At 42.1% G+C, this 24687-nt stretch overlaps 1 protein-coding gene across 1 annotated transcript in view; it reads right to left on the bottom strand.

Annotated features, from left to right (window-relative positions):
• NXPH2 (neurexophilin 2) overlaps positions 1 to 23545 on the bottom strand; it is a 43207-nt gene extending 19662 nt beyond the window's left edge. Inside the window, exon 1 of the mRNA XM_054209496.1 lies at positions 23037 to 23545. Within this exon, the coding sequence (XP_054065471.1) occupies positions 23037 to 23090 (54 nt within the window). The 5' untranslated portion in view covers positions 23091 to 23545. The remainder of the gene's footprint in view (positions 1 to 23036) is intronic.
• Positions 23546 to 24687: the final 1142 nt, after the last annotated feature.

The following is a 24687-nucleotide window of genomic DNA, read 5'->3' as shown; positions in this document are numbered from 1 at the left end:
ATCTAAATGCAACTGCTGCCTAGACCAAAGCTGGTAATAAGCACATGACAGACAACGAAGCAACTCTGTTGTAAATGTTTTAAACTGCCTCCTGTGGATGCAAAAGGTGGTTCTACAGGGACAACAAGTAATCCCTGGTATTAAAATTGAATGTGCTGCCCTACTTGATCAATTACAAAGACTTTCTCAGTTCTATAAATATGTATGTGCGTGACTGAATCGGTAATAAAAATGTGATTTTATAAATCTGAGTCTCCATGATCAGGCCAATAAACTGTGTTACAGCAAATAACATTACAGCCTCTGATATCTATGAAAGTGCCATTGGCTTGTGACGACCCCTTTCAGGAAGGGCTTGTTTGTCTGTCCTACCTGCCCGCAATGCTGCAGGGTAAGGATGAAGGGAGCACAGCCCCGTGCCAGCTCCCTGCGTGCCTGGATCACCCACCGCTACAAACTCAATCTGGACCAGGCATGACCATCAAATTAGGCAATGTATACGCACACTAGCGTGCTAGGGAAAATTTGTAAATCAATCTGGTTTTCCTGTTCATCTTGGCTGGGACTGAAGCAGGGGACCTTGCAGCTCCTGTTTGAGGCACAGCAGCTTCTCCATCCACAAGTCGCGCACAGAGGGGAGCAGGATGGCTGGACTCACAGTGAGAAACAAGGATTGTTATCACCTACATCCAGAGAACAAGAGGCTTGAATACGTTATTTCACTGAACAGAGAGTTGGTATTTCCAAATCACGCTCCACAAAAGAAAATCTTGGCAGATCTCCTTCCAGTCAGCAAAGGGCAACACCTCATAAGCGTAGATAAGATGTACATGGCTTGTGGTCGACTTTGCTTAGGGCTCAGCTGAATTTCAGCCAAAATTCTGATAGCTGAATATGGATCAAAATGTCTAAACAATTTTGATGTGCACTTCCTTGCTGCTCAATACTCGGGAGGAGATGTTTTCTCCAGGGTGCCAACAGCATGCTTCACTTAGCTGCTTTTTTGCCCCTTGTCTTCATGGTCGCCACACAGGAAGAACGTTGCACAGATTGGAGGGAGGAGGAGAGGTGGCTACGCTGCTGCTTTGCTCCACTCCCTGGTTTGGGATGATGCTTCCCTGACCCCGTAGCCAGACCATCATGTTCCTCACCCCTGTTCCTCTCTTCTCAAGGTACAAGAGCTGCTCCCATTCAGGTCTGGCTTCAGGAACGCAGGGTCAGCCACTTGCCAACAGCTTCCCTGCTCCTTGTATTCCTCCCTGGTGCCATCCTGCCTGGTGCTGTACATTGGGAGCATGTCACTAATACTGGGCTTTGCATTAAAGACAGCCTGTCTCCACTTCTGTGTCCTGGCTTGTCACAGAAACCCTCTCATTGCCCACCATCAGTGAAGGGGCATTCAGGCATGCACACACAAAACAGAGAAAGTGTTTAATTTGGAAGAACGTAAGAACTAAAAGGTCAGATGAAGTCAGATGTTCCACATTTAGAGACGTACTTAATTTCCTGTACATTAAGTCCAAAGCTAAATGTACTACGTCCAGATCATTTTTTGTAATAAAAATCTTGTGTTTCGCATGACTGTTTGAAGAAACATCCCCTACCAGAAGTCAGACCCACGCAGCCATCCATGAGTTTCAGAAAGAAGAAGCTGGAAAGCATGTTGGCTGCAGATTTAACTTCTCCTGTCTGATAGCTACAGGCTAGACTCGTGCAAATAACTGATAGGTGTGATTGTGACAAAAGCAAATTATAATACCAGGTAGTACTGAGACAACATAAACTGTTGCAGGTCAAGAATGGCTAACCACTGTCTTTGGTTTTAATTAGTCATATTACATGACAAATGACTGAACGTGTGTTTTTTATTGCTCCACCCACGGCTTCAACCGAGCATCTCTTATTTTTTGCTGTGGCCAATATTGAAATTAAGCCTTGGTATACAATCTGGCAATCCATAAAGAAACCTTCTCAGCTGTGCTGCACAAAATATTTCTTACGGAACCGTTCCTTTTCTGGTTTCCTTCACGCCTATATTATTTACAGAGCAAACAAATAGAGGGAATCAAATCACACAACCTACAAAAAGAGTGAAAAATGGGGCCTTACTTGCTCCCAGTAGTAAAGAAATGTAGCGTTAAGACTTGAAACTCATTTCCAATTTTCTGTGTTCGTAACACGGTCTCTAAACAGTGCATTATCTCACATACCAGATGTGCAGCAGTATCTAGGTACAACAGGGTGCGATAAGTACGGAATTTCAGCCCTATTTCTTCTTTTATGTCTTAAGTCAAATCCTTACTCTGATTTTAATTTAGGTTTTTGTCTTGTTTTCAGTGTGCTTTGGCGGGTGGAAGAGAAGTGGGGAGTTTGGCATTCAAGTATAGAAATGGAAAAGAAATCATCTGGGACTCAGAGTATCTTAAAAACACAAGAGAAATCAACATCCAAACCTCTAATTTTATTTCAATTGGTGTAAAACTACAGTATAGAAACAACTTTTGCTGATGTGATTAACTCCACTTAAGTGGAATTTGCCCCCAAGACAGCAGTCCCTTGGCTGACACAACAAGCTGCATTTGGAACTGAAATAAAGGGGAGAGATCTTGAAAGTTATTTGAACCACTGTCAAATGAAATATCCAAATAGCACCGAAAATGCTATTTGGATATTAAGGAATCTGAACGCATTTCAATAAATAGCTCCCTTACTTTTGTGTTCCTAAGAGGTATAATAATAATAGTAATAAATATTACTGTTCTGTCTCAGCTGAGAGGTGCTAACCTTGTAAAGCAGTCAAATGGTGTTGCAAGAGCATGTTTTTCATGTGTAAGTAGTCATCCTGGAAATACAGGAAATAAAACTTTGCACCAGGATGAATATAAAACTTGGATACAGCACACTAATTTTCTGGTATGTTAATAGTATTTGGAAATTGGAAGGTGGGAGTTTCAGCTCAAGGGAAAAAAAAGACCACAGCGGGGGAAAATGAGCTTTATTCTTCAAAGCACATTTTTGTCTTGCTGTTTCTCCAGGAAGGTTCCTTCGCCTGCAAGGAGCCATCGAGCGCTCTTTGGATTCAAAGGAAACTTCTTACTGGTTTCTGTGGACTTTGACTGGGGCCCAATGCCAGAACATCAGCGTGGTGCTGATGGTCCTGTAGGTGTGAAGATGGTTTCTATGGAAGCTGATTCCTTGCAGGATCAAATGGCTGCACACCTTTAAAGAAGCCGAGAATGATGTGCAGTGCTTCCAGTCATCCACAAATGAATGAGCTAATTAATTTTTTTTTTTTGCTCTGATATACTGCATAGTCCAATCAAGTTGCTAAGCCAATCATCTTGAAATAAATCAACCATATTGTTACATAATTCTTTTTAATAAACAGAGATATCATTATATGAACTAGGTTCTAAGGGTGCCAGATGCTCCTAAACAGGGAGTCTAATTTATGTAATTGATTTGAAGAAGCAACCTATTCATGTGTGATTGCTTTTATCATCCAAAATACTAATTCTTATCTGAGTTTGAAGTACATTTCTGTCTTTCTCATATATAAATGAGAGCACAGAAGAGCTAAATATGGACCTTCCTTAATTCTCCATCACACAATCACATGAAACTGTTGTCCCAAAACACTGAATAAACATCCTTTTAAACACGATTAATAGGATTGCAATAGAAAAGAGGCCGAAAATCCCTCTCAGAATTATTCAACCCAATATGAAGAAAAATCATACGACCTTCGAAAACAAAGGCTTTGCTGAAGAAAGAGCATGTGCTGGAAGGTTCGCACCCTGTAATGGGAAAAGGGGGATGAACTGGGCTCGTTGCCAGCTGCGGTGCTGCCCAGAGCAGAGCATGCTGGTAGCCAGCGGGGACTGCACGGGTTTAGCATCTCAGACACTGGGAAACCTAGTTCCCTCTGTAAAAATAGAGATTACGTGCTTTAGTTTTGATTAACGTTTCAAGGGTACTATTAAAGGAGATGGGAAGTAGAGATGTTCCCTTCAAATACTGTCAGTGACGTAGGCTCCTCCAGAGGAGAGCACAGTGCATGCATCTAACCCAGTAATCAAGCAATTTTATCCTTCTGCCCTTGTTTTTTGCCTTTTTCTCCCATAAAGAAGTTTATGCAACACAAAAAATATTTTGCTTGTTTTTTGTTAGCTTCATTGAAGGGTTGAATGAGTCATAGAGAAGTCAAGGCATGCAAAGTAGGTTTAGTGATAGTCCTCTTCTAACCTGCCAGCAAGTGCTTCCTGAAGAAATTGCTACTGAACATCGACAATCTCCACCCCTCAAAGATGCGGGCCAACAGAACACCATTGAGAAGAAAGAAATGGTAATTACTGAATTTTTGCTGAAGAAATTGCTACTGAAATTGATAATCTGCACCCCTCAAAGTTGCAGGCTATCAGAACATCATTGAGAAGAAAGAAACGGTAATTACTGAATATTTTTGGTGCACCTGTACCTACCACTCCGATTTGTTCCTGTTTATTTCAGACCTCAACAAAACAGCTTTTGCTTTGTATTTTTACTTGGACAGTGATGATTGAAAGCTATTTCTCTGGATAAAAGTTGAGGGAAAAACCCCTGTGGTTTCCATTTGGACATTAGAGGGTTGATGTGTTTTGCTGTCACGTTCTATTTTTAAATGCATGACACTGCACAGGTGTTCAGACTCCAAATCCTTAGCTAAATCTGTCATCTCTCCACAGCTTGTCACTACATCAGCTAACAAACTGAGGGGACAATGAAGTCCCCGTATGGTAGAAAACTGCAAGTGCTTGACAATGGTTAACGATAATTTCTTCCCATAGCTGAAAAATATCACTACACTTGACAAATTTTCAGGTGTTATAATTGCTTTGAGGTTCGTTTGCCTATGTAGATTTTCTCAACTTAATAATTTATCTACAAGTCCTTAATATGTAGGACACAAACTAACAGATGATTAAAAATGCAAATCGCTTTTGCAGGAGCAAAAGTTGTTAGTCTGACTCGAAGCACAGGCTGGCAGTTTTACCTCTGTGCTTGCTATCCATAAAACCCTGGCTGAATTCAGAAATATGAGATTTAAAAAGAATTACAAATCATCTCCCTGTGTCTGCCTTAAGCGTACATTATTCCTCTATCTGTGGGTATTGCTAAAATGTAACGCAGCAAAGAATATAAGAATCAGTATTGCTGTTCTTGAAATTTTTGCTGAATCTTATACACTGCTGATGTAGACTTCAGGGAAAAGTCTAGTGCGTTCAAACTATATGGGGATAGAGAAAGACAGGAGAATGAAGCAGTTCTTACGGGGCTGGTGCTCCAGAGTCACCAAGAGGATGCAGGTTGCTGCTCCCCCCTGGAGCACCCTCATCCACAAGGAACATTTCCAGTGCCCCAGAAGCACTTTTCCTCCTGCCTCTACAAGGCCGTTCTCTTTTGCAATATTGGAAGACCAAATTCAACACCTACCCTTATAAGTAAAGCTTAGATCTCCTAAAGAGACCAGATGGAACCATCATGTCCTTCTAGTTAATTTAGAGAAAAAATTGTGAATGGCAACTATTCCTTTGCAGATGTTTATTTAAATTTTGGGTTAATGATCATTTAGCATCCATCACTAAACAAAAACAGTGGTGCTTATCTCAGTGATATTGTATTGAACCTTAAAGGATGTATTTGACTCTTGCACAACTAAGCACAACTAATTCAAGTCCTCTGAAGTTTTGATTCTATTCCCTACGTAATCCTTACTATCGGTCGCAGAGGAGAATTGAGTCAGGGATGCCCTGCGCAATCTGATCCCATACATAGTCCACAGGGATGGATGGGTACCATTCAAGTGTGTTGAACGAGCTGGCTGATATTGTCATGAGGCTGTTCACTATCAAGTTTGAAAGGTTTCAGAGATTGAGGGAGGTCCCTGATGACCAGGAAAAACTCAAATATAGTGACCTTTTTTTAAAAAAAAAAGAAGGCTAAAAACAATCCGGGAGATTACCAGCTGCTCAGACTCACTTCAGCCCCTGGGGAAATCATGGAGCAAATCCTCTCTAAAGTTCTATCTGGGCACATGAAGGGGAAGATGATGACTGGGAATAGCCAGCATGGATTTACCATGGATTTACTAAATTTACCATGCTTGACTAAACTGATTGCCAAATATTTATCAAAAGACTAGATCTGTGGCTGAGGGGAGAGCAGAGGAATGTCATCTACTTTATCAAGGTTTCTGACCCAGCGTCCCAAGCACCTTTGTCTCCAAGTTGGAAAGTTCCTGCCTTGACGAATGGACGCAGCTGGATTCAGGCTCAGAAGGTAGTGGTTAACAAGTCATACTCGTACCGGAGGTCAGTAACAAACGGAGTCCCATTCTTCTGTAGGACTATAGAGTGAATTCACAGAGGGATTTTATAGGCTTAAATTTTCGTAATCACTGTGATTACTAAAAATTTATGACGTAGTTCACTGGAAAACACAGTATAAACAACCCCCCCCCCCAAAACCTAATCTTCCCAAAGAAGATGATTTAAACAATCTTGTTTGCTTCAAATTTCATTATAAAGTTATTTTCAAAATATGTTGTTGAAAGTTGTTGCTGTTGGGTTTGAAGAATGAGGAGGGGTCCTATTAAACATGCAAAATTTCCATATTAATGAAAATATAACTTTCAATTCAACAGACACCGATGGGTGCTGAGTATTTAGGTTAGCTGCTGCTTCTCAGCATGAGTAGCGTGCTTTTACCCCTCAAAGCCCACTCTTACGCCAGCAGTGCAGTGTCACTGGGAGGGTGGACTTCCTTCACCAGGTTAAGCAGGCACGGCTACCACAGAAGGGACTGCTGCTGCCTTCCTCCCACTCTTCCCATACACTGTCTTTCCTTCATCCAAGAAATGCTTGCAGTAAAAGACTAGATACGACCCATTTTAAAAGAAAAAAAAAATTCCTAGCAGCTTTATTTTTTAAACATGATGACTCAAGGTCAATTATCTCAATTATAGGCTTCAAATGGCAGTATATAAATTAATTTAGCAATTTTTTTCCCCTCGTTTCTAATGTATGCAGACATTATGTATGCAAAGACAAGTCATATTTGTATTGTGTGCTAGACTTAAAGGACAGCTTTCATCTGCTAACTTCCCAGGACACTGTCTTACACAGATATACTGAATGTCTCATAGGATGAGATGTTCTTCCTTGCTGGCTAATACAGCTAGACACGGACTTCTTCCTATTTGAGTTGTCTGGAAGACAGTGCACTTCTTGAATAGATGGCTGAAAAGCATTTTGAAGAAAACAGGTATTTTTTTTGTGCCTGATTGATAGACTTAAAAATGCCCCCAGTGCAGACATACTACTAGCACCATATGAAAGAAGAATCTATCTCAAAAGTTAACTTTTGAGAACTGTATTTCTATTTACAAAGATAAAAAAATAAGATTCATTGTGATCTACTGACATAGTCTTTCACCCTAGACATGCTTCCAGGATTGTGACACACCACAGAGAGAGCTTGGTCCCAGAATTGAGACAGCAATCAGAAAATGAGCGACCAGGTCGGAAAGAGAGACACATTTATTTACTTTTATGAATTACCTCAATCAGTTGTATTTATTTATATTGTCTTACAGAACATTAGTAAATGCATAGAATGTTAATACATTTTTAGAGCAGTGTACTTTATAAAAGGAAAAAAAATTTAGGAAAATCTCTGATGCATCTACTATTAAATTTTTGCTGAGGAGGATGAGTTAAACTACTCCCCTTGCAAACACTACTTAAAATTGACAAAGTACAGCGTAGGAAGGTTATTCTGTATCTTATCCCCCAGGGTCAATAATTCTATACTTGGAGCCTTCTCTGAACCGATTTGTCTATATTTCAGATAGGCATGCACCTTGATGTTTCTAACCAAATTGATGAATTTCTCCCACACATTTATTGTTCTTAGTTCTGACTACTGCAAGAAAAACTAGCACCCTGTCTAGCTCTTAATGGAAAGTTTATCTATTAAAGATGATGACTTGTATGAGAAACTGGAGGTGGTTCCCAGTAAAAGGACTATTGTACAGACTACTCCAAATGTATTTCTTTCAGAAATAGGAAATTATATCAACAGAACATGTGATTATTTTTTTTTTATAGCATCTTTCAACAGAAGCTTGTCTTACACACTGACAGTACAAAGGTTGTCACTGCTTGCAAAGAAACACGTCCCTCAGGAATTCATGGGATATTTCTTTAATCAGAAATTAGAGACTGACCAAAATATTTAGATATACAATCTGTTTATGTGCAATTCCTGCTGTTATTTTTCTTTTCAGCCACTACTGTATTTACTCAGAGCACTGATGTGTGCTCAGTCCTGTACACGAAGCAGAAGGCACCCCTGAAGAGCTTGCAATGGAAGTAATACGTCAGGGAGACTGGTAATGTTTCTAACTGGATACGAGAATGTTCTCCCGGAGCTGATCAAAACCTGTACTTATCCTGCCTTTTGGTGTTGTGCTTGTTAACCTGTGCTTAGTGCTAGTATAGTCCCGTAGTTCACCTCTTCAGAATATACACATAGCACGCATAGTGTCCCATCCACATGGGCTGACTGCAGATGTCCAGAAAAAAAAAGGTACCCAAACTGCCGAGATAGCATGCCCAGAGACAGATAAAAAAAAAATATTTGGTAGTGAAAGCATTGCAGTTTGAAGTAGAAAAATATTCCAAGACAATTATTTAGAATATAATGTCTTCCTCCCGAATCTAGCCCATTTTCTTCATCTGCAAAATTGCCATATCCTCCAAGAGTCCTCTATGCTTAGACGGTATCTTTTAACCCTAACAAGTTGGGTCAGCACTGCGGGTATCTTTCCATTAAGATCTTCTGTGTAAACCAACAGGAAAAAGGGAAGAAAAAAAGATGTAAGTTACTCCAAACACGCACGATCAGGAGAAAAGATCAATAAAGAGACAAAACTTGCTGTGACTCACAATGCTAACATCATAGTTCTTTGAGGAAGAAGTCCCCAGGAACAGGCAAATGATGCAGCCTAAAGCAAAGTGTCTCAAGAGTGATAGAAAAGAAGATAGCTAAGCACAACAGGAAGGAATTAGGAAGACTTTGTGTATTAGGAAAAACTTACTAAACAATATGATACCGTCAGCTGTGAAACTTCCTAGGGATTATCATGGGACCTTCTGAAAAAAAAAAAATGAACAAACAACTAAGGAAGAATACTAGGAAGCGTTCAGTATGAGTGATCCTACATCACAGGAAGGTACTGGGTAGCTTTTCCTGGTATCCATCTGCTAAAGAAAACAACAAAAGAGCAGGGAGCGCTTGAGAGATGGCAAATACAGTTTTTCCACAGGCTCATACCAGATGCCTGGATCCTAAATCTATAACCTCTAAAACCCTACTGAAAGACATGACCCAAGTAGACCCAAGCAGTCATTATGTTTTAAGAATGCAAATTCCCTTTGCTTTGGTTTGGAGCATGCCTCCCAGAGCACCTGGGCTCCTAATCCATGTATGGGCTCTCTCGGGATACAAGTCTAGGCATTCCTTCATCGATTTCTGCTGAAGGGTCCAACTCAGGATGTGGTTTTCACATACCTTTGACTAAGGTCAAAGAAAGAGGAAAAAAAAATCCTTGCAATGATAAAATCATAGAATGGTTAGAGTTGGAAGGCACATTAAAGGCCATCTAGTTCCACACCTCCAGGGATGGGGCAGCCACAGCTTCTCTGGGCAACCTGTTCCAGTGCCTCACCACCCTCAGGGTAAAGAATTTCTTCCTAATATCTAATCCAAATCTCCCCTCTTTCAGTTTAAAACCACTTCCCCTTGTCCTATCGCTCCACTCCCTGAAAAAGAGTCCTTCCCCCGTTTTCCTGTAGGCTGCCTTTAGGTACTGGAAGGCCACTATAAGGTCTCCCTGGAGCCTTCTCTTCTCCAAATGATGCCTCCATCACTTTTTTCTTTTGTTTCATTTGTTAGTTTTGTTTAACCCAATGTCTCCTTGCAGGAGCAAGTACAGCTTCTGGTAGGTGTGAGAGGAAAGCCACTTTCCAGCTCTCACTGAATTTGTAGATACATATCCCACCTCAAAATAAATAAGTAAAGAACAAATTTGTACTTATTCTCTCTCTTCCTCCAAAAGGTGGATCCAAGCAGCTTTCAGTCCCTTTGAGAGCAGGGACTGAGCACCCTCCTGTAGCACACTGCCTACCCTGATGAATATGATACTGCCTTGAGAGACACAGGCTCCTTTCCCTTCCACTACCCTAATTAGGGGATAAGAGCCGCCTAATTTGCAAATAGAGAATGGTGATATTATCACCTATTTATTCATTACTCTTTAAAAGCTGTTCTATCTTAGGCTAACCAGCTTCCTTTAAAAAGCCTGCTAATGGAAGTGAAGGAAGGCATCCTGCTGCCCAGAGGAAGGCTCTGAAGTTTCTAAAAGGGACACATTTTAAGCTGCTGCTCCTTTCTTCTCAGGACCTTGCTAGGTTTCTCCCTTCCTTCTGCATAGGGAGCTTGCTGAATCTCATTCTCAGGCACCGTATGCAAACTGTAGGTGTTTAATTCAAAGCTCTGATACAGGTAATTTCTGTGCTATTTTTTAATGAATTTGAATTTTTCCAGAAATGTAGAAAAATTCCTGACCACATTTAGTTGTTATTCTCAAACTGAAGAAGTAAGAAAAAAGAAAACACAACTTGTATAGGTTTTCTTATCCCACTGAAATTGATTACTATTTCTTTTCCAGTTGAGTATTTTGAAGAGGAGCCTGAACCAAACGAATTACACAGTAGCCCACATTTTCATTACAGCCAAGGAAAGACTAAAATGTCTTTTGCAGCCTCTGCATGTTATACAATAATGACCAAAACCCTGAAATGTGGCCACCTTAGGAAGTCCTGGTGAACTTCTGATTGAGGCAGGTGTGTTTTAGTTTTCAGACTCATTTCTGTTTCAAATATTATTTTCAAATATTATTTTAACTCTTTTCTTTGCTTGCTATGATGCTGTTGCCCATCAGCTGTACGTCAGTCCCACTCAAATAACTGTTCAACCATTCTGTGCACTTCAATCGGATCTGACAGAGCTGGTGATCTCAAGGATAATCAGATTTCTATTAAATAATTGTAATGGGTAAGAGAAATCGCAACATAGGGTGCATCATCATAGTAGAACAGGCTTTATGAATACCAGCTCACAGACCAGTTTACCTCAATATTACCTGAATGCACAGAAGGATGTTAGTATCACTGGTATGGGACAAGTCAGTGAAGCGACTACTCGTTTGTGTTACCAGCACTACAGTTTGAATACCTAAATAGAATCATAGAATGGTTCGGGTTGGCAGGGACCTTAAAGATCATCTAGTTCCAACCCCCCTGCCATGGGCAGGGACGCCTCCCACTAGACCAGGCTGCTCAAAGTTGAACATTAAGTTGAACCTCCTTCACAGTTACCAGCTTTATTGTCATCAATTAAAAATAGATCTAGTAGTTAATCTGAACTGGACAAGACAATCCATTCATCAAAACCCAAAACCTATTATATTTGTATTTTTCATCATATTAATCTTGTTATTCCACCAAAAATACAACTGTGCTGTCCATTGAAAGAATATTGCAAACTCATCAGAAGGCAAATTTCTGCAGAATGGGATTCTTAGTCATTGCAAATACAAAGTCAGCTATTTCAAATTCCTTCCTTCCCCCATTGTTCAACATTACATATTAAAAATGGCAATGCTGAACCTTCAGTCTAAGCAAGCAGAGTAAAAGATCCCATCCAATACCCACAAAAACGTTTTGTTAAATAAAACGTGGAGTTTAAATTCCCTAGTCACAGCAGTGTTAGGCTCTCCATTGCTGGTAATTCATAGGTCGTGCATATCTGAATAAAAGGATTATGGGGTGAATACCATAAAATGGATCTGAGTATGAGGTATGTCATGTTTTTTTCATTCTTACGTTTAGAGCCATTTCATTTATTTTAAATCAAATTGGTCCTAACTCAACAATGAATTTATTCTCCTGGCAGACACTCAGCTACCTTGGTATTATTTTAAGCTTGCTTCAGTAAGGTGCCAGGATCTGGATACTGCATTTTAGTAAGACGAAAAATAAGAAGAGGCTCGAAGAGCGAGATGGATGAGGATGGCTCTCCTGCTTTTTAAGGACTTTAAGGAAAAATATCAGCCGTGATTTCACCAGAACTTCTGTAGAAAAAAAATAATCTGGAATTTGGGGTTCTAGGGGGAAGGAGAGAAAGCGTAAAGAAGAAAAACACACCTTCTGTGCCCCCAGAATGCAAATGTAGTGGAAATGGAGTTTGTTTTATCTCTTGGACTTGATCTAAATTTTACACAGCAGAGCTCACGGCCACAGCAAGACCTTGATAGTGAGAGGGTGTCAGAAGGGAAAAATATGCTTTTTAGAGATATAGTGCAGTGTCTACAGCATCTGCAGTTCTGTAAAACTTGCTTCTTAAAAAAAAAAAAGTATGACAGCCCCCACATTGTGTTCTAGTCTTTTGCTTGGATAGTGAATATCCACTCAGATTTTGCCTTGTAACAACTGAGTTAAAGAACAGGCAATTTTAAATGGAAACCTTCTAGAAGTACTTTATACAACCTAAGACTCAAAACCGATAAAGCCTTTGGATTGATCTGCTACCAGAGAGTTCAGACAGAGAGCTGTCAGCCAGGGGTGAACTAAAGACTACTAACTGTTCCTGGAAAGGTGGCTCTAACCATTTAATTTGTTTCCTGTGCAAATACAGTACGATTTGCTTTAAAAAACAAAGTTGAATTATTTTTTTCTACTGGGCAGTGGAAAGGAAGGTAGCCCTCCTAAGTGGTCCTGGCTACCATGCTTTGGATCAGGTGGGCATCTCCAGGAGGAAAAGGAAAAGTGAGGAAGCTGCTGCTTCTCCCAGAAGAATGGAGCATCCTCTGCTTGGGGAAAAAAAAAATTCCAGAGGATGGAGCAGGGAGGGAGAACAAGAGGTGGCAAGCAGGGAGCTCACAGCACAGCACGGCTTGCAAAAGCTCTTTGGAGGGCTAGAGATTTCCTTACAGACCCTACACGGAGAAGACTGATGGATTTGTCATTCTGCACAGAAGACCGTGCAGCTTGATTCAAAATTAACTCAAAAATGGACGTTTCCAGTACTGGAAGACTAATTCGATGACTGTAAACTACACAGCGGCTCAGCAGTGGGATGACGCAGAGTCTGGCATACAACTGCAGCTGTATCACAGGATTTGTCCCAACCCAATAAGGAGTTTAATATCATTCTTTTCCTTGCCCTGAATGGCCACAGAATTGAAATTAGCCGATGGACAAAATTTAATCTGTTTTAAAAGAAGGTGAGGTGCAATATAGTGAGTGATTGTCACATATAAGTATTTCAACCATTTAATTTAAAGTGGCTCAGGCTAACACACCCAATAACTCTTCAGTGGTGCCACAGTGACAGAGGTAACATTATCTACTACAAATTTTTCCACAAAGCTGATTAGCATTTTGTTAGTTTAATAAATGGAAAACAACACGGGCCTTCTCCCTGGCACACTGGTTGCACAAGAAACTGAAGAACTGGCTTTCGTTTCTCCCTTGCTTCACATTCTGTCACTTCGAAAATGCCCTCATCACCAGCCAATGATGAGTCAAGACTCAGCAGCTCTTTTCAGCTACTATGGTGCTTTAATATTATTTTTTTTGTAATTAAAAAAAAGGTTTTAAAGATTGAAGTTTCAATCTTTAACTTATTTAAGATACTGCTTTCCAACTTTTTCCTTTATGTTGTTGCTGAATATCTTAGAGATTTTTATTTGCTTTTAAACCAAGCAGGCTCCAAACTAAAAGTGTGTTTTAAGAATCCATAACAGACTAAAATATAAGAGGGGGATTTTATAGTTATCCCCAAATTAAACATTAATATTTGTGAAATAAGGAGTTTAGTTTCTCACATGCAATACTAACATTCCTGACACATGGGAACACATGTCTACATGGTCTGCCACTAGCAGTCGTACAGCTGTTTCTACTGTATTTGAATCTACATATGTACCTGCAGGTTGCTTGGACATATTTAGGTTTTAACCTCACCACTCTGGTCTCTCAGCAGGATTTAGTGGCACTGAGTCATGCTACTGTATTTGCCTTCCATACTGAGTTGGGTTGAACCCCATAAGCCAAGGAGCACAGTGGCGTTTGTACGTGCTCATGTAGACCACAGCCTCATAATGCAACCTCTGCCCCATAGTATATAAAATAAATATATTATAATTATACCTTGACCTGAAATTATATTAAAGTATATTGTAAAGATATTCAGGAGGGTTTTCTCTATTTTTTATGTTTTTCTCCTCAAAGTGCCACTGAAGGGTAGGGATAAAGCTATTTCTTTATGCCATTCACATATTCTCCATAGTACAAACCCTGAATTTACTCAGTTTCCAAATACATGGCTCTAACATGACTATAACCCACATACAATATACTGTACTTTAAATCCACACTCTTAATTATACACTTTCTTGTCTATTGCAGACAAAAACAAACAAACAATTTTGTAATTATATTACAAGTGTAGATATATTAGAATTTTATCTGAGAAAAGCATGTGGTACAGCACTAAAATCCAACTTGGAAAAAATATGTGCTGTTTCACCTTAATAGTCATGGGTTAAAAATTGTAAGCAGGAAGTCACATTAATCAACCTATGGTGTTTTACCATGAATGCAAACACAGCACAGAAGTCAGCTTCTTCTCTGACAAAGTTCATCCCTGCCTCTGTCTCTGTCTCAAGATGGGCCAGTGAAGGAGATGATCTGTTCTGTTATGCAGAATATTCTTCTGGTCCATAGGAGGTGAAGCTGAGAAACATACCCCGAAGCTCTATTTTGTTATGCTGAGCCAGCCTTTGTTCCCTTGGTTTCCCAAAATAATGATGGCACACATGTAACACATCTTGGCTACAAAATACCGTGAAGTCCAACTACAGAGTACTATAAAGCTACTGTTTGTACCTATTCCTGCACTACAATCTCTGGAGGTTTCTTCTTCTAAGAAGAAACCCAACTGCTTGGAGTAAGGAGAAAATTCAACTTAGGAATACCTCGTATGGTTAAGGCTGTCAGTGGTGGAGGAACACACTCATTAGTAACAGCTACAGTTGAAGGCTGGAGAACAAACCACTGGCCATGAGATCCTCAAGCCTCACGGGAAATGGCAGTTCCAACTTTCCAAATCCGTTTAACGAAAAACAGAAGCAATCAGCAGGTGTTTGCAAGGACAAGAGAGCCAGGCAGCCTCAAAGGAAAAAAAACTTCAAAGTCCCATATTTTATCCTCCTGGGGTGCCAAGCTCTGAGGTTCCCTATCACCCTTCACGGGATGAAAAAAGTAACAGCACGCAGAACCGCTCATGGCAGTCACCAGATTCTTGCACTTGTACAATCAAAGAGATGGACTAAGCCAGAGCGTTCAAATCTTCCTTCTTTTTGCTTTCCCCTACTGAGGGGTTGGTTGGAAAAATCCCACTTCCAAATTCGCTCCAATGGGAAGAAAAACAGCAGAAAGGACCTACCACAGCCTCTCACATGCAGAACTTGGTGTTACTGTGGGAACATTCCTTGTGACCGTTAGTCAGTCTGTCTGTCCCTCTCCTGCAGTAACTGCTCAGGCTCACTCCACCTGCCCGCGGGGCTGTTCTATTTCCATCATCTTCCTCTCTCTCATATTCACCTCTTGCTCCCTCAGCCAAGTCCCAGCACTTTTTTTTTCTTCAGTCAGCTTCAAGCACAGCTGGCTCCTTCTCCATCAGAACCATAAAAAGCCCTTAAATCTACATAATAACAGAACAAATCTAGAAGCACTTCTATGCACAGTGGTTTATTTTCCTAGAGAATGGGTACAGTAAGGTGAAATTAAGGTTGTGTTTATACTGGTGATTCATGGTATTAGAAATCACCAAACCCAAGTATTACAAAGTCAGGAAATTCTTGACTGATCACTGATCGTAAACATAAACCAAACATGCTGGATCTGGAAAAGCAGAATTAGGGCATTCTAAGTAACTTCAACTCCTCACTGTAACGACACAATAACCATAATTGGTCCCAATGCACATAAAAACTGATTTTAAAGACATTAGATTCTTAGTTTTATTTTTTATTTCTCCCTATTCTTTCATTTTCACTTCCCTGCTAATAATAGCTTCTATTACTACCAATCGTTTGGAACAAAGAGAAAACCTATCTCAAGAACTACAGCGCTTAAAGGTCTTTAATTCTACCTTAAATTACAGTCAAGTTGTTCAAATTCTGTATTTACAGCAAGTACTGCCGTTCCAGGGAGAGCAAAGTACTATACCAGCACTGAAATCTCTGCTGCAAGAACAAAACTACTTAGTCTTAATTGCAGACCCATCTTCATAGCCCTTTATTTCCTCTCCACTCTTAATTTGTTTCCTTGAACCTCTTCGTTAAGTGCGACTGAGCTTATAGCTGACACAGAACACCAGCCCACAAGGAGATTCCCTACAGGAAAGGGATTAACATTGTTTTCCAAGTTCTGACCCACAGACCTCATAGCTGTTGTGTGAGATTCATACAGAAATTCATCCACCCACCGTCCCATCTCCTGCTCACCTGGCAGAGTGCTGACAACTCCCATATTTCTGCACAGGACCCACAGCTTTTCCAGCATCCCAGGCATGTGGAGTCTGGGAGCAGGTGAATGTCAGGGCTCCAGCCCGTGCTCCAGGCTGCGAGGAGTCCTGCCGCAAGGTGCAGACTCCTGGGCTGCAGCCTTATGTTGAGGCTCCTCCATCGGTTCATTTAATGCAGGGTGTATCCCAAGTGCGTGACTTGATGTGCGGGCACGACCGCGTTGCATGACTCCGCACAGATGCTAGCACATTTTCAGTGCTACAACAGTTCAGTAATAGTTTCTGAAATATGAGCCGCCAGGAAATAACTGATAAATGGGATTAATATAGATAGACTATCAGAGAAAACCCGCAAGTGCGAAAAGCGCTAAATTGGGGGAAAGGGACTCTAAGAGGGTAAAACGTGACGGTCATGGACTTACTTAACAGTCGTGATGCTCTGCCGGAAGCAGACGCTACCTAGCAGCTCCACCTATTATTTTCTTTAATTCCGATTGATTCTTTAACAACCTAAACAAACCACAGAAACTTCAAACATGGTGGGAAATGGAGAGAATTAAAACAAAATGGGAACAATGAATGGAGTTAGGGAAATATACACAAGTATATTTAAGATTTGAAGTGAAAGGCCAACACTGCCCCAAAATAGGATGTTTGGAAATCAACTTCAAAATGAATTTAAAATGGTCACGTGAATGAGAATTTTCACTTTCCTCTCTTCCAGTTCTGCTAGATTTGAACCAGTTCTGCAAGGTTTGCTCTAGTAAAAATTTCAAGGCCGGTATCTTTGCTTTATAACAGGTAGAGCAAAGCAGTGAGTTAGAGAGGTGGGCAAAACCAGGACTAGACAACAGATTAACAGAGAAAACACACAGTCCTGTGAAGTACACGTGCTTTCAAATAGTCACTTATCACAGCAATTTTGTGATAAAGGCAAAAAAAAATCTTCCTTTTTCCTCATGGCATTTGGTTTCGATACCTTGACAAGTACGTGTGAAAGACTCAAAGTGACAGTCTTCCCTGAGCACCAGAACAGCTCGCTCGGTTTCTCATGAAGGTGCAACCCGCATCTATGGTATTACAGCTTTTGTCTTAAAACCATTCAACATTGACTAGCCCTGACCTTCTCTTCTTGCCACTATTTACCAGAAATACCCCAAAATTACCATGTCTTATTCGATACTTGAACCAAACACAGATTAACATGTCACCCACAGACCACAGGCTACAAATGACGGTTACTGCCCAGTGCTCATTTCCCATGCCGTGCCATGCCAAGTAGCTCTTGCTTCTCCTCATATATTTTTGTTTGTGAACTGTTGATTAAGGTTAAAATTTTCAGCAATACAGGAGGAATTCGTGCACCTAGAGCAGAGTTGCACCTCTCTGGGTCCTTACGCCCTGAAAGTCCAGATCAGCGAGTGGTTTCTGCTGTTGCACCCTTTCAACACCCATGTGTGAGTTCCCTTCTCGCAGAAGCCAAGGCTCAAAAAGAGCCAAGGCTCCAGGCTCAAAAGAGAAAGGTGGGATCGATCAGCGCATCCCAATTTAGTGTTTGGGCTCCACCGATCTTTCTATTTCACTTCTGTGTCAGTTATACTGTGCTACTGGTAACAAGATGTACTTACAGCACATCTCTGAAACAAATCTCTCAACACGCTTTACAATGGCAGAAAAATACTTTCCATGTTACAGGTGGAAAGACTGAGACTTGGATTTTACACGCCCTGGGTTATGGAAGCCTGGAGTATCTTGCGGTCTAATGGACATCAGTCAAACAGACTTGCTGTAGAGATTTTAAATAGTAAGTATAACCTTTCTGTGCCCCAGTCAATGTACAAATGAACTGAAAAATACCCGTCACCAATTCCACAGAAGTAGGTTACAAGATGTGACGTAAGGACAAGTTGAGTTTGGTGTTGCATATCAGCCTCCTGTGTAAACTAAACCTAGCCCCATCCACCTTAATACAGAACCCCGCATTCAGGATAATAAATTCTCAAACTGCTGAAACCAGCAGTTGTTGAGCTGTCTTCAACGTCAAACTGCCAGCATTCCTTGGGTTACTTATATTACTTTATTACACAAGAATGAGATGTAGGCTTACAATGCCTACAGCATCGAGAAAAATACCAAAATAAACTGAATGAAATGTTGGGCCCAATATATTTCATGACAAAGATCTCCCTGAAATTAAGTGGGATGGAATTTCATCTCCGCACTTCAAGATGACCGGAGGGAAGCGTTTACCTTTCCGAAACAGAGTTGAGAGTTTTGCACTGCGCCCATTTCTGATTCTCACTGCAAGGGCATGTTACACAGACCACTTTTGCAAGGCTACGGAGAGAAAATTAAAGTGGCCAGGAGGAACATACCTCTGTGTTTCTATGCCTCACGTGGTGTACATATTTCAAATGGAAATGCAGCTTTATCTCAGTTTTCAAGCTATTTCTGTGTATGAAGTAGTCAATGTCTTGTACTACAGCAAGTTATAAATGTTCTTTTCAGCTCAAGTGGTTAAACTCTGTTTTTAAAAAAAAAAAGCTCTGTAAAAATTTTGGCTTAATTGTCTGACAAATTGTTTTCCATTATAGGTAAAAATTTCATCCCTTGAAAAGTCCAAGACAAACACAATCCATCACTGAATTTCACACTCATCAAATGCTATACTTCAATCTTGGTGGAGAAAAAAAAAAATATAACCTTAAAATAACATACTTTGTCTTTCTTCTAGTTATTTCTCATCTATACAAACACCACCACAAAAAATTAACTGCTTTTAAGGGTTTGTAAAATAATTGATTCCTAGGTTTATAACATGGGGACAACTCTGCCCATTGATAATGTTAGAAGACAGTTTCTTGATAGGAATGCTGATGCAACTTTAAGTATAGGCACTAGAAAATGCTGCTGTAATCCTTTTTCTTTTTTTTTTTTTTAATTTCAGACTAAGATGTAGGAATAAACAAATAGTTAAGGTGCCCGATTACCCTACAGAACCACAGGTCCCATCTGTGAGCGTTTGTCTGTAACTACACCTTGCCAAGATAAAGTAGTGGCTATCTATAGCTAAAGCAAACTCTGCTTCTTGATTCAAAACCTACATACAACCTTCATTCCCCTCCCCACTTCTTTCTTAAAGGAAAGGGGGAAATCTCATATTTTGAAGACCCCATATAAGCTATTTAAAACCATGTTATGAAACATGACATTTTAAAGGTGCAAATTAATAACATGAAAAGAAAATACTGGATACTGACAACGCGTTACATTTTTTTTAAATAAGATTTCTTTAAAATAACAAACAATATCTGCAGGGAAGCAGCAGAAGCCCCCCTCCCTTCAAGGCATTTAAAGCTAACTTAACAACACACTAGTCGGCATTCTATAAACCATATAATCCTAATGCTTCAATCTTTTTAATCTCCAACATGTAGAACTCCATTATTTATAAAGAAAGAACTAACAGGGCATTCAGCAATTATGTGACAATTAAAAAAACTTTACTGCAAATTAATAATAAAGAAAGAGTACTTGCTAATGATAATAAAATACAGCAATTTTTGGTCTTCTTATCAACAGCAGCCCAAACATACTGACTATGCATTGCAAATTATTGTTTTGATCCATATTGACGACATAAGGCGAACCTGACTTCTAAAATGAACGCACCTACACAGAAGCAAGTCAGCACCTCAACCTGACTCAACAGCAGGCTTCATTACTGTTTAATATACCCAAATATGCAAAGTAGTTTAAGAAATACATATGTGCTCATACTGCATGCATACTGGTACAAAGTAATAAGCCAAGAATATGCTGCAAAAATATATCCATACTTTATTAAGGAAGTACTAAACATGAACTTCTGATCGAACAATATTAGATACAGCATATAAACAATCACCTAACTAACACTGCTTTCAGAAATTCAGTGAGATTGTCTGCCATAATCTTTAGCACCTTCTCAAATTTGTGAAGTTTTACATGGTTTTTATCCTACATTTTTGCATCTTTATAAAACAGGTAAGTAGATACCACACTTTGGTATTTGAAAGCCAAGCAAGCGTTTGAAGTTAAATCTAATTTTAAAAAAAGTACTTCTACCTTCAGTAAAATGCAGTGCCAAAATACTGTGCATTCTAACATCCCTGATTTCATAAAAAATTAAGATTGCACCATCAGGAAGGGTTTGATGATAGCATTTCTAGGTTACTAGAATGCTGCTGTATTGCAACACAGAAACCCACAAATTTTTCTCTCTTGGCTGAAATGCTGAGCCTTTAGTGTTGTATTAATATTAACCACGTTGATCTTTGGCTTAAAACAAACAAAAAAAAAAAAGCAAGAATTAGCACCACCAATTCCTGCCTGCTAAAACTGCTAATTAGATTCCAGGAAGCCACCAGTCCCTCCAAATACTGGCTAAAGAACAAAGAATAACACAGAGACTTTTATTCAGTGCATTACTACCAGCATCAAGTATTTCCAAACTCAATTTATAATAAGCTGTAACTTTATTCAGATGTTAACCAGATGTTCTGGTAATAGTATGCCAAAAATGTATTTACACAACTTTTTAGTAACAGGTTAGCACTGAAAGATATACCTGAAATGCCTCAAAAATCTCACACATTCTCGTTTTGCTTTAATTTATTATATAAACTAATTTATGTAAGCTATTGAAGTAATTTACTCCAAAACTTTGCTGGTTTGTGTATAAAGAAAGCAGAAAAAAATGAATGCTCCCGGGTGAGCTGAGTGCCACATCCACCTGAAAGCCTGCACTGACTGCTCATGATTTTTGTGTGATTCAAGACAGCAACTTTGCTTCTTTCGTCAGCTTTCACTCAAGGCATGTGAGACCACAGCAAGCAACTTCCCGACATCATCCATAAAACATCGTGTAACAAACCCCGATCCCTCTTGATACAAGTTTCAATCAATCCCTTTGATATCTGCTTAAAAAAAAATTATATATATATATAGAAGGAGGGTGTGAGCGAGTGAGAGAGGTTGTAGGTGTGTGGAAGGAGCGTTTTTATTTTGTTCCCTTCTGCTCAGCAACTTTGTAATCCATTTACAGCTTTCCTTTCCCATCTCTCACCCCTGAGTGTTGTTCAGCTGGAAACTGGGCTGCAAGAATGTGAAGAATGTAAACAGCCTTTTATTGTCCAAAAGGATAGGAGTATGAAAGAAATGTCTGCCTTATCGCAGGGCTGCAGCTCGCCACTTCATTGCTATGATAAAGTGCTGGAGCAAAAAACATTACACGACAAGCACAATCCAAAACCGGATTAGAATTTGACATAAGCTTCCTCAAAAACTAATCAATCAACTCATGCTGTAATATTAGACTCCAGTTCTTAAGGAGGGTGTTTAATCCCTTCAAGGTTTATTACACACTCCCTATTGACTACAGTGACAAACTTTCAGATAGAAGCCAGCTGGGGGAAGAGAGGCATAACTTCTGCAGCACAAATCAGAGATAATTACGGGAGTAAAAACCAAAACTCCCCCTAAAAAAAATTTCCAAGTAACGTTTTAATACGAGAAGATTGCCAGGCTCTTTTGCAAATACACTTTTTCTCTTTTTAACCTCTCCCGCCACATTAACGCGAATATTAAGACCATTTGTTTTCCACCATCAATGCCCCACAAACAGGACCATTTGCTGGTTTAGGGACAAGTGGTGCCCTCCGCGTCCCTGTCCCCAGCCGCGCACCTCCCTTTGCCTTCCCCCACTACGCGTCTTTGAGTTCCGAGATCTGCATTTCACCTTGTCAGCCCCCAAATTCCCCCACTACGTGCAAAACGCGCAGCATAACACAGGTACGTGCGACAGTTTATAATAAAAATCTAACAAGAAGCCTGGCGTGCGCTGCAGCGAGCCCAAACTACCGAGGGAGCTTTCAAACTCTGCCTGCGCATCCCGCTACGTCGTGTACACGAAAAGAGGCGCTTGAGGACAGCGGAAAACTTTCCGGGCACGGACAGTTTGGGGTGTTACCGGGCATCCCCCCCACCCCCCGCCGCGGTACCCGGCTCCGCGGCGGCTCCCGGAGCATCCCGCGGCCGGGGCACCCACCCGGGCTCCCGGGGCCGCTCTTTGCTCGGACACCCGAGTGCCCCGCGGTCCCCAAACAATCCCGCCGAGCGGCAAACACCGAGCAGAGACCCGCTTTTGAAATAAATAAATAAATAAAATAGGCGTCGGGTGCGGAGCGGGCTGCCCCGGGTGAGCCCTGCCTTCGCCTCCCCGTGCCCGCCACCCTCCCCGCCTCCCCGGGCGCCCGTTCCCCCGAAGCGTCGCGGGCAGGGGGCCGGGGAAGGAGACTTACGAGCTGGAGGAGGCCCTGGACCACGACGAAGGGCAGGGGCCGCAGGTGCACCATCCTGGCTGCCGGTCTAGGAGGCGACTCCCCTCGCCTGGGTCTCGCACATCTCCGCTCCGGGGAGGAGGAGGAGGAGAAGGAGGAGGAAGAAGGGAGGGGGGGTGAGGGGGGAAGAGGCAGGACCGAGCGCAGGGACACACCGCCCCGCTTGTCGCCCCTTCACGGCAGAGGGACCCCGGCGGCACTGCCGAGCCGCTCCGCGCCGCGCCGCTCGGCTCCGCGGGCGGCCATGGCGGGGCGGGAGGCGGGAAGAAGAAGGCGGGAAGGGCGGGTGGCCCCGGCACCCCTCGGCGGGGCGGAGGGAGGGTGTCCCCTCACCGCCCGACGCCGCGGACCGACGGGGCAGCAGAGTTCCGGAGGCCGGAGCCCGCCGCCCCGTTGCCCGCCATGGTGCCGGGCTGAAGTTAAGGAGAACCGGGTGCGCTGAGGAGACCCCGCTGCCCCGGGCGGGGAGGCTCGGCCCTCCCCGGCAAGTTTAAAGCGGCGGCTCGGCCCCTCTTCTGCCCGCGGCCACCCTCCCCCCGCCGTCCTGCCCTCAGGGGAATGGTGGCCCGCGGGGACACAGCCCGGCTTCGCCGCGGCGGGAAGCCACCTTCCCACAGGGAGCTTTCCCCTCCGCCCGGCCCGGCCGCTGGCCTCCCGCGCTGGTGTAAAAGGAGAGGCAGGTGAACGGTTTGGCTTCACGTTTACCCCTCCATCCCGTTTTTATAGGAAACCCACTGTCACGGCTCCATTTCTCTCAGGTGGATCTGCCCCCCCTGGCACCCACAGGTGGGTGGGCGGCCGTGGTGCTTGTGGGGAAACTCAACGTGTTTCTTCTCCCCAGCTGTGAGGAGACATGAGCTGCCTGCCCTGGCACCTGCCTGCCCAGCCGGGACCCTCAGCTTGCCCCGGGAACACCTGGCAGCTGGGGATGGTGTCCCCTTGAGTGGGTGCAGGGACAGGGTGCAAGGACGAGTTCAATGGGCTCCTCGCATGGGGCTTGAGCTGGGCCGGGGAGAGGGGAAGAACGAGCAGGGCCTGAGGAATGGCGCCCAGGCAGGCTGGGAGCCCTGGGAGCGGGAGAATCCGTCTCCAAAGAAGTCACTCTGTGGTTATGCCCATTTAATAACATAAATTAATACGCTCCAGACCTGTTTTTGAGATTGGTATAAGCAACCTGAAACTTTTATTCATGTGCCTTCTAGCTGCAGGAGCGACAACCTTGTAACACTGTTGAAGCTGGTTTCCGTCTGAGCCCAGCCGCGTTTGGCGCACGTGCCTCCCACGCCGCCTGGCACTGAAGCGGTAGCACCATCACCCATAATGGAGATGCCAGCGTCGAGTCTGTCAGCGCCAGCGTTTGCTCATCGGTAATGCACACATGATGTGATACACAAGCTCCCTGCCACGGGGCTGAAGTGAAGGTGGTGGTTTTAGTTTCCAAACCCTGCCTGTCGTTTGCAGATTAGTTTCCTCTTAATTCTCGGTTGCCCTGTCTCATCTTCTTACTAGGTCCATGTTCAGGTTAGGTTACATTTTGGCGACCTTTGTATTTTCAACTGCTAAAACCCTTGCCAGTGGGAACAGCTTTGCAAGCCCTTTCATTGCACTTGAG

Source organism: Rissa tridactyla, chromosome 7 (assembly GCF_028500815.1).
Source record: "Rissa tridactyla isolate bRisTri1 chromosome 7, bRisTri1.patW.cur.20221130, whole genome shotgun sequence".
Lineage (NCBI taxonomy): Eukaryota > Metazoa > Chordata > Aves > Charadriiformes > Laridae > Rissa > Rissa tridactyla.
The sequence above is the reverse complement of the archived record's forward strand: the minus strand, read 5'-3'. Positions and strand labels throughout refer to the sequence as shown.